At 51.8% G+C, this 9,663-nt stretch overlaps 2 protein-coding genes across 2 annotated transcripts in view; one reads left to right on the top strand and one right to left on the bottom strand.

The window, feature by feature from the left end:
- LOC123977797 (creatine kinase B-type-like) overlaps positions 1-3,570 on the top strand; it is a 5,989-nt gene extending 2,419 nt beyond the window's left edge. The window contains exons 3-8 of the mRNA XM_046060772.1: positions 762-916; positions 1,020-1,152; positions 2,230-2,401; positions 2,486-2,609; positions 2,820-3,009; positions 3,184-3,570. Of these exons, the coding sequence (XP_045916728.1) occupies positions 762-916; positions 1,020-1,152; positions 2,230-2,401; positions 2,486-2,609; positions 2,820-3,009; positions 3,184-3,362 (953 nt within the window). The 3' untranslated portion in view covers positions 3,363-3,570. The remainder of the gene's footprint in view (positions 1-761; positions 917-1,019; positions 1,153-2,229; positions 2,402-2,485; positions 2,610-2,819; positions 3,010-3,183) is intronic.
- A 1,424-nt stretch (positions 3,571-4,994) lies between these two features.
- LOC123977796 (MAP/microtubule affinity-regulating kinase 3-like) overlaps positions 4,995-9,663 on the bottom strand; it is an 18,839-nt gene continuing 14,170 nt past the window's right edge. Inside the window, exons 14-18 of the mRNA XM_046060771.1 lie at positions 9,449-9,618; positions 7,494-7,585; positions 7,144-7,416; positions 5,711-5,755; positions 4,995-5,621 (exon numbers count right to left, since the gene is read on the bottom strand). Coding sequence (XP_045916727.1) covers positions 5,255-5,621; positions 5,711-5,755; positions 7,144-7,416; positions 7,494-7,585; positions 9,449-9,618 — 947 coding nt within the window. The 3' untranslated portion in view covers positions 4,995-5,254. The remainder of the gene's footprint in view (positions 5,622-5,710; positions 5,756-7,143; positions 7,417-7,493; positions 7,586-9,448; positions 9,619-9,663) is intronic.

The following is a 9,663-nucleotide window of genomic DNA, read 5'->3' as shown; positions in this document are numbered from 1 at the left end:
GACCCCCAACCAGGTAACAGTCCCTGACCGGATAAAAACCACCGACCCCCAACCAGGTAACAGTCCCTGACCGGATAAAAACCACTGACCCCCAACCAGGTAACAGTCCCTGACCGGGGGAAAAACCACCGACCCCCAACCAGGTAACAGTCCCTGACCGGGTGAAAACCACCGACCCCCAACCAGGTAACAGTCCCTGACCGGGGGAAAAACCACCGACCCCCAACCAGGTAACAGTCCCTGACCGGGGGAAAAACCATAGACCCCCAACCAGGTACCAGTCCCCTGACTGGATAAAAACCACAGACCCCCAACCAGGTAACAGTCCCCTGACTGGATAAAAACCACAGACCCCCAACCAGGTAACAGTCCCTGACGGGGTAACAACCCCTGGACACAGGTAGCTTCCTCCGACCAGGTGACTCTGGTGTTTGTCACCTTCACACAGAGACGTTCTGTTCTGAGCTGCTGTTTGATGAGAAACTCTTTAATTGGATCGACTCGTTAGATCAGGTTAATTTCTGCTCGTTAATTCCCCCACAGGGACGTGACGCCGGTTTCACTTCCTGCCTGATCCTCCTCATTAAATCCAGCTTAATTCATTTAGCAGCGGTCGAGCTGACAGTCCAGACAGAAAGCAAAGCCCAGGATAGAAAACATTTGTAGTCTCTCAGAATGAAACAAACGGGTCTTAAAGGAGGTCCTCGGCCCAAAGCGGCCTCCATCAGAGAGTCTGTCTGTGATCGTTTGTGTCCCTGCAGGTCACCCGTTCATCATGACGGTGGGCTGCGTCGCAGGAGACGAGGAGACGTACGAGGTGTTCAAAGAGCTGTTGGACCCGGTGATCGAAGACCGCCACGGAGGATACAAACCATCAGACAAACACAAGACGGACCTGAACGCCGAAAACCTGCAGGTAAACAACCACAGACCCTCCAGCAACAGTCCATCGGCAGCTGTCCCGCAGACCGATGGTTCTGGGGGTTCTGCTGATCTACTTGTTCTCTGCTGGCTTTCAGGGTGGCGACGATCTGGATCCAAACTACGTTCTGAGCTCTCGGGTTCGAACAGGACGGAGCATCCGCGGCTTCTGCCTGCCGCCGCACTGCAGCCGCGGAGAACGCCGCGCCATCGAGAACCTCTCCATCGAAAGTACGACCTCACTTCCTGTTGGTTTATACGCGTACCATGTTGTGTTTACTGGTGACGGGTAACGCAGGAAACGCCTGTGACGTGAGGTCAGGACCGCTCGTTAGAGTCAGTCTGACGGTGCGTTCAGGGACTCACTGAGGCAGAGGAGGAACAAACTGTCTGGTTTCATGCGGATCTGTCTGCAGCTGAAAGGGGCCGGTCTTTATTTAGACATTTTCCCAGAATGCCTCAGTGAACGCCGCAGCAGATAAGCCGTTATGTAACTGTGAGCGCTGCGGCGTCCTGCTGAGACTCCTAATGAGGCCGAACCTGAAAGCTGCTTTCCAATTCTAATGAGGCTGCAGCCGAGCTAGCGGACGCTAACAGCTGTTAGCACAGCCAGACGGGCACTAGCGTCAGCGGCGGCTAACAGGCTAGCCGTGAGTTTCCAGGAGAGAAGAAGAATGTGGCAGGACGTGAAACGATGCATTAAGAGGCTTCTGTGAGGAGGGACACATGTCTGCATCACTGAGCAGAAGTACTAACACGCCGTCAGGATAAATACTTTCTAAACTGGCTCCCAGTCGACTCGTCATAGTTAACAGAAGAATTTAAACAGATTTCAGATCAGAAAGACTCTTTTAAAACTAGTTCAGCCTTCAACCTGAACGTATTTAATATTCCAAAGCTCGCACATTCAGCTTCTCTCCAAGAGGCTTTGTGTCGTCTGGATTCAGGTCACAGAGTCTGGACTGCAGGGAGCTGGAGCCGAGAGGCCCGGTTGGTCCTGGACCAGGACATGAACATGTAACTTTCTTCTGTAAAACCTGTAGTTTCACAGAGAAACTGCTTAAAGAACTGAACCACACGACGTCCCCAGAACAAGACTTCACTCTCTGAGGCAAAAACATTATAAAATATTCTGAAGAACATTTAGGTTTCTGAGAGATTAAAATAAATCTAATAAATAAATAAACCTTTTTTCATTATGTGTATATATACATATACACACATATACATTATTATATATATATATATATAATGTATAACAGGTCACCTTACAGTCCTGGTGTCGGGTTTCTGACGTGTGCTCTGCAGGTCTGGACGTCCTGGATGGGGACCTGAAGGGGAAGTACTACGCCCTGAAGAACATGACGGAGGAGGAGCAGCAGCAGCTGATCGATGACCACTTCCTGTTCGACAAGCCCGTCTCCCCGCTGCTGCTGGCGTCCGGCATGGCCCGCGACTGGCCCGACGGCCGCGGCATCTGGTCAGTCCCTGACCTCTGACCTCTGACCAGATAGCCGACTGACTTCCTGTCCCTCTGCGATTAACCCTTCGCTCTCACCTGCAGGCACAACGACAACAAGACCTTCCTGGTGTGGGTGAACGAGGAGGATCACCTGCGCGTCATCAGCATGCAGAAAGGAGGCAACATGAAGGAGGTGTTCAACCGCTTCTGCACCGGACTCACCAAGGTGAACACCTGCACGCTCACTTCCTGTCTCCGGACAGGTGGTCTCTGTTCAGTCTCACCTGACCCCTGTCTCACTTGACCTCCCGTCTTACCTGCCCCCGTCTCACCTGACCCCCGTCTCACCTGACCTTCTCACCTGTCTCACCTGACCCGTCTCACCTGACCTTCTCACCTGTCTCACCTGACCCCTGTCTCTCTTTCTCTCTGGCAGATCGAGAACCTGTTTAAGGAGCGAGGTCACGAGTTCATGTGGAACGAGCACCTGGGCTACGTCCTCACCTGTCCGTCTAACCTGGGGACGGGACTCAGAGCCGGCGTCCACGTCAAGCTGCCCAACGTCAGCAAGCATGAGAAGTTTGGCGAGATCCTGAAGAGGCTGCGGCTGCAGAAGAGAGGAACAGGTAAACAGGCCGACAGGTGGACAGCGGCCGGCCAATCAGAGCGCCTGCTGTTCAGTGATCATTGATTAGTTTGTAACATGACGCCGAGCTGTTACAACTTCCTGTTTGATAATAAATTTATTTGACTAGCAGCAGTTTCCAATAACGTGACATCACTTCCTGTGTGTGTCTCAGGTGGTGTGGACACGGCGGCGGTGGGCGGAGTCTTTGACATCTCCAACGCGGACCGCCTGGGCTTCTCGGAGGTGGAGCTGGTGCAGATGGTGGTGGACGGGGTCAACCTGCTGGTGGACATGGAGAAGCGTCTGGAGAGCGGCGAGGACATCGACGACCTGATGCCCGAGCAGAAGTGAACCATGTTACTGTAACCTCTGACCCCTCACCTGCCCTGCCCTCACTAACACCCCCCCCCCCACTGTAGTCAATCAGAAACCGTCCTGAAGACGCTTAGAGCCGCTCAGTTAGACCTCAGTCTTCCGACATGTGAAGGACTTCCTGTTTCTTGTCTCCACCTGTTGGACCATCTAACACTTGTAACACCTAATAAAGTCTGTGACTGAACACCTGCAGCTCACCTGTCCTCCTTCTGCACCTGCACACACACACAGCCATAAGAAGGTACAATTACACCTGTGTGACGTCACCGTCGCCTGTGTCAGACGCTCATAGATCTGAGTTTGTAACAGTGTAAAGTAGTGAGCATGCAGCTGTATAACAGTGATAACAGTGTAAAGTAGTGAGCGTGCAGCTGTATAACAGTGTAAAGTAGTGAGCATGCAGCTGTATAACTGATAACAGTGTAAAGTAGTGAGCGTGCAGCTTGTATAACAGTGATAAATGTGTAAAGTAGTGAGCGTACAGCTTGTATAACAGTGTAAAGTAGTGAGCGTACAGCTTGTATAACAGTGATAAATGTGTAAAATAGTGAGTGTACAGCTTGTATAACAGTGATAACAGTGTAAAATAGTGAGTGTACAGCTTGTATAACAGTGTAAAGTAGTGAGCGTACAGCTTGTATAACAGTGTAAAATAGTGAGTGTACAGCTTGTATAACAGTGTAAAGTAGTGAGCGTACAGCTTGTATAACAGTGATAAATGTAAAATAGTGAGTGTACAGCTTGTATAACAGTGATAACAGTGTAAAATAGTGAGTGTACAGCTTGTATAACAGTGTAAAATAGTGAGCGTACAGCTTGTATAACAGTGTAAAGTAGTGAGCGTACAGCTTGTATAACAGTGATAAATGTGTAAAATAGTGAGTGTACAGCTTGTATAACAGTGATAACAGTGTAAAGTAGTGAGCGTGCAGCTTGTATAACAGTATAAATCTGCTGTCCCCTCAAAAAAACACATCACACAGCCATTAATGTCTAAACCGCTGGGACAAAACTGAGAACACCCCTAAGTGAAAATGTCCACATTGGGCCCAGAGTGTCAATATTTTGTGGGGCCACCATTATTTCCCAGCGCTGCCTTAACCCTCTTGGGCATGGAGGTCACCAGAGCTTCACAGGTTGCCTCTGGAGTCCTCTTCCACTCCTCCATGACGACATCACGGAGCTGCTGGATGTTAGAGACCTTGTGCTCCTCCACCTTCCGTTTGAGGACGCCCCACAGAGGCTCAGTAGGGTTCAGGTCTGGAGACCAGTCCTGTGTCCATGGCTGTGTGATGTGTTATTTTGAGGGGACAGCAGATTTACACTGTTATACAAGCTGCACGCTCACTACTTTACACTGGAGCAAAGGGTCATTTCTTCAGTGTTGAAACATGTGGGGGGCAGACTCACTCTGTGAGATACTGTAATTAATTAAATTGAATTAACCGCTCAGCGTTCACAGCCCTCGCTCTGCTCTAATCATTTTACTGATTGTGATGGAGATATATATTGTGAGTGATTGGGGGGGATGATCTCCTGCATGTCGTCACTGTTACCATGACAGGCGTTATCGTAGTTTAGAGCCAATGAAAGGACAGGAAGCGGTGCTGCGTTCAAGGTGTTTAATGACACACAGGTGAACCTTCAGTAACAAACAACGACCAGCTGACGGCCAGCTGACCTGCTCACAGGTACAAAATCAAACTCTAAAGCAGGTGAGTCCGTCAGAAAAACTATTTACATTCAGAACGACTCACCGACCTGTCCGGGTCCCTCCCACCTGATCTGACCTCTACCAGTGGGGCGGGGCCAAAACACTTTAAAAATAAAGCACTTCCTGTACAGGAGGGTTACGGTCCCATGATGCTTCACAGCTTCAGTTCATCGGCGATCTTGGAGGCGATGTTCTTGAAGGCAATGGAGGTTCCTGAGATCCGTTTGAAGCGGACGCCGTTGAGCGAGAGGCGGGGCAGTTTGCAAACCTCCATCTCCCATTGGACGAGGCTGCCGGCGAGGCCGTCGCCATGGACACAGAGCAGCAGGAAGCGCTCACGCTGCTTGTGGTCGCAGTTGTTGGCGTCCAGGACTTTCCTGATCTCCCTCATCATGTCCTGAGGCTCCATGGAGGACGTGGTCTTCATGCTCCAGGTGAACCTCAGGGAGCGAGGCTTCGAGTCCTTCAGCTGAGGAGCAGCAAGAGAACCCGGGTCCTCCTTCTGATCACATGACACGTTACTACGGGGGAGGGAGGGGGGGGGTACAGAGAATTATAACAACAATCACATCAACAGCATCGCCATCCTGCTGTCACCTGTCGGACTTACCTGGACTCTTCAGGTCTGCTGTTCCTCTCAACCTCAGACACAGCTCTGCAAGCAAGGACACAAGGAGGGACACAAGGAGGGACACAAGACACAAGGAAGGAATCAAGGAGGGACACAAGGAGGTACATGTGAAGTTAATGAGCAGATAGGTCCTCAGGGCCTCATTTATAAAGCTGAAGGTTGCGTACAGACAAACACTTCCTGTGTGTCAGATGCCTGTAAACAGTGAAACTCATTAATATTAATCCGACACACAATGAGGGGTTTTAGGCTGAAGGCAGAAACATCATGATAACCGACCTGCAGGAAGGATCGTCCCTCCTGATCAGTGACGGAGGTGGAGGAGGACAGATAGTTAAGACACACCTGATGATCCAGGAACATAATCTGGATTCCCTCGTTTGTAAAGAGAATAAATAAAGTTTTCAGGTGGGGTTTTATTTACACAAACACTCAAGGGGTCCATGACTCGTTCAAACACTCAAGGGGTCCATGACTCGTTTTGACGGCCCTGCTTAGTTGGGTGTTTAACTGTGTGGTGTTGGGCAGTTTACTGTTCTCCTTTTGTCCCTGAAGGTATCAGAGCCCGTAAGCCAGATTGGGAGCACCTGGGCCAGACGCTGTGGGAGGATAAATACTCCGACCCTTTTGCTCTCGCTCTCTCTGTGATCTGGTCCCACTCCTGCCAGCAGCAGCAGCAGCAGCAGCAGCAGCAGCAGCAGCAGCAGCAGCAGCAGCAGCCCTTTGTTTGTCCTCGACTGTTCTGTGTGCCGTCAGCTGAACACAGAGATTTGTGAAGAGTCGGTTATTTGTTGCGCCCTGACTCTACGCAGGAGGAAGGACTCGTGGTTTTTCCATGAATCCAGAACCACGTATCCACGGTCAGGCCGCTTTCTTGAGCAACCTGTGTAAATGGCCCTGCAGCCTGGTTCAGGTGTGACTCACCTGTCCACAGTGAAGCGTGATTTATATGTCTCTCGCGCGTTTCGTCGTTCTGCTATTTCACCGCCAAACGCTAGTCGGCGCTACAGCGTCCACTGTGTTGGCTTTTGCCAGCTGAGCAGGCTAACTACCTGTTTAGCGCTTCGCTAACTTGATTGGGGGTTAAAATTATAAACTGTTATGACTTCAAATCGTCCGAATGGATCACCTTCCGATTCATTTCGCTCGGGTTGTGACGCTCAAACATCCACTGCTGCTGGTTCGGCCGCTAGCAAAATTTACATTACACCTCGGCTCGGAGGCAATGCGAGGCTACCCGGCCGACCAGTCACAGTTGTTACGGTCCGCCTCGCCTCCACGTGTAGGTACATTTTTGAGGAGGAGCACTCAGGCGACGAGGCGTCGATTCAACGCAGAAGTATCAAGCAGACTTCAGGCAGGTAAATACAAGTTCAGAGAACAACCTCCCATGATGCCTTGCGTTAGCCTACCTGCGTGAGAGTTTGGAGGTGAGTTTCGAGAACAGGTTGGTGGATCCTCTGGCTCGTGATTTGGCGAGAGGTGAGGCGTCATGTGACAGGCTGGGCGAGGCGGGGGGGGCGTTGCAGGTGGCGGTGCGTCTGTCTCTGAGCTGGCCTCCGTGGAAGGTGCTGCGACCTGTCGTCCCCCGAGGGAAACGTAGCCGGTCAGCTGGAGTCGCTCCGCTGCTGACGCTGTGGGTGGAGGCTCCGCCCCCTGTCCTCTGAGGGGTGGTGGAGGCCGAACTGTGGTGGGGGGGGATAGGACGGGTTAGACGTTACATTAGATCAGTGGCTCACCTGGGGGACAGGTGGACTCGTACCTGTCCTCTTTGCCGTTCTGGACCTGCCGGTCTGTCGAGTTCCTCTCGCTGCAAACATATGTGTTCCTCCTGGACATGCTGGACCCTCCGCCCTGAGACACAGAGACACCTGAGACACACATCACCTGAGAGACAGAGACACCTGAGACACAGAGACACCTGAGACACAAAGATACCTGAGACACAGAGACACCTGAGACACAAAGATACCTGAGACACGCATCACCTGAGACACAGAGACACCCATCACCTGAGACACAGAGACACCTGAGACACAGAGACACCCATCACCTGAGACACAGAGACACCCATCACCTGAGACACAGAGACACCTGAGACACAGAGACACCTGAGACACAAAGATACCTGAGACACAAAGATACCTGAAAGATACCTGAGACACGCATCACCTGAGACACAGAGTAACCTCAGACGCAAAGACACCTGAGACACAGAGACACCTGAGACATATCACCGGAGACACAGAGACACCTGAGACATATCACCTGAGACACAGAGACACCTGAGACACAGAGACACCTCAGACGCAAAGACACCTGAGACACAGAGACACCTGAGACATATCATCGGAGACACAGAGACACCTGAGACATATCACCTGAGACACAGAGACACCTGAGACACAGAGACACCTCAGACGCAAAGACACCTGAGACACAGAGACACCTGAGACATATCACCGGAGACACAGAGACACCTGAGACATATTACCGGAGACACAGAGACATATCACCTGAGACACAGAGACACCTGAGACATATCACCGGAGACACAGAGACACCTGAGACATATTACCGGAGACACAGAGACATATCACCTGAGACACAGAGACACCTCAGACGCAAAGACACCTGAGACATATCACCGGAGACACAGAGACATATCACCTGAGACACAGAGACACCTGAGACACAGAGACACCTGAGACACAAAGATACCTGAGACATCTGAGACACAAAGACACCTGAGACACCCAAGACACAGAGACACCTGAGACACCCAAGACACAGAGACACAAAGACACCCGAGACACCTGAGACACCCAAGACACAGAGACACAAAGACACCTGAGACACAGAGACACAAAGACACCTGAGACACCCGAGACACCTGAGACACCTGAGACACAGAGACACCTGAGACACAGAGACACCTGAGACACTGAGACACCTGAGACACCAGAGACACCCGAGACACCCGAGACACAAAGACACAAAGACACCCAAGACACAGAGACACCTGAGACACCCAAGACACAGAGACACAGAGACACCCAAGACACAGAGACACCCAAGACACAGAGACACCTGAGACACAAAGACACCGGAGACACCCAAGACACAGAGACACCTGAGACACCCAAGACACAGAGACACAGAGACACCTGAGACACAGAGACACAGAGACACCCAAGACACAGAGACACCTGAGACATATCACCTGAGACACAGAGACACCTGAGACACAGACACCTGAGACACAAAGATACCTGAGACACCTGAGACACCAAAGACACAGAGACACCAAAGACACAGAGACACCCGAGACAAAAAGACACCCAAGACACAGAGACACCCAAGACACAGAGACACCCGAGACACAGAGACACCTGAGACACCCGAGACACCCGAGACACAGAGACACCCGAGACACAGAGACACCCGAGACACCAGAGACACCCGAGACACCCGAGACACCTGAGACACCCGAGACACCTGAGACACAGAGACACCTGAGACACAGAGACACCTGAGACACCTGAGGACCACCTGAGGACTGTGGGTGCTTGTAAACGCAGCCTTAAACCTTTCTGGGGAGCTTCAGGTTGAACGGTGGCCCCGGGGCCCTCTTACTGTTTGTATTTCCGGCTCTTACCCGTTTCATCATGTGGGATTTGTGTATCGTTATTATGATGAGGTCACCTGAGGACTCACAGTGGGCGTGGCCGTCGTCTTCCTCCGCTCAGGGATGTCGGCCATGTTGGGGTTGTTGGCGTTCCCCAGCAGAGGACTGCCTCCCTCCACCTCCTGCTGCACCTCCCCCTCTGCTGCCGCTGCCGTCTGACTCCTCCTGGAGAGAGGAGCAGCTGAGGAGGCAGGACACACTGGAGGGGAGGAGAGAGGAGGGGGAGGAGAGAGAGGGGGAGAAG

Source organism: Micropterus dolomieu, linkage group LG10 (genome assembly GCF_021292245.1).
Source record: "Micropterus dolomieu isolate WLL.071019.BEF.003 ecotype Adirondacks linkage group LG10, ASM2129224v1, whole genome shotgun sequence".
Lineage (NCBI taxonomy): Eukaryota > Metazoa > Chordata > Actinopteri > Centrarchiformes > Centrarchidae > Micropterus > Micropterus dolomieu.
Note: the sequence above shows the minus strand (reverse complement) of the source record. Positions and strands in the feature narration are given on the sequence as shown.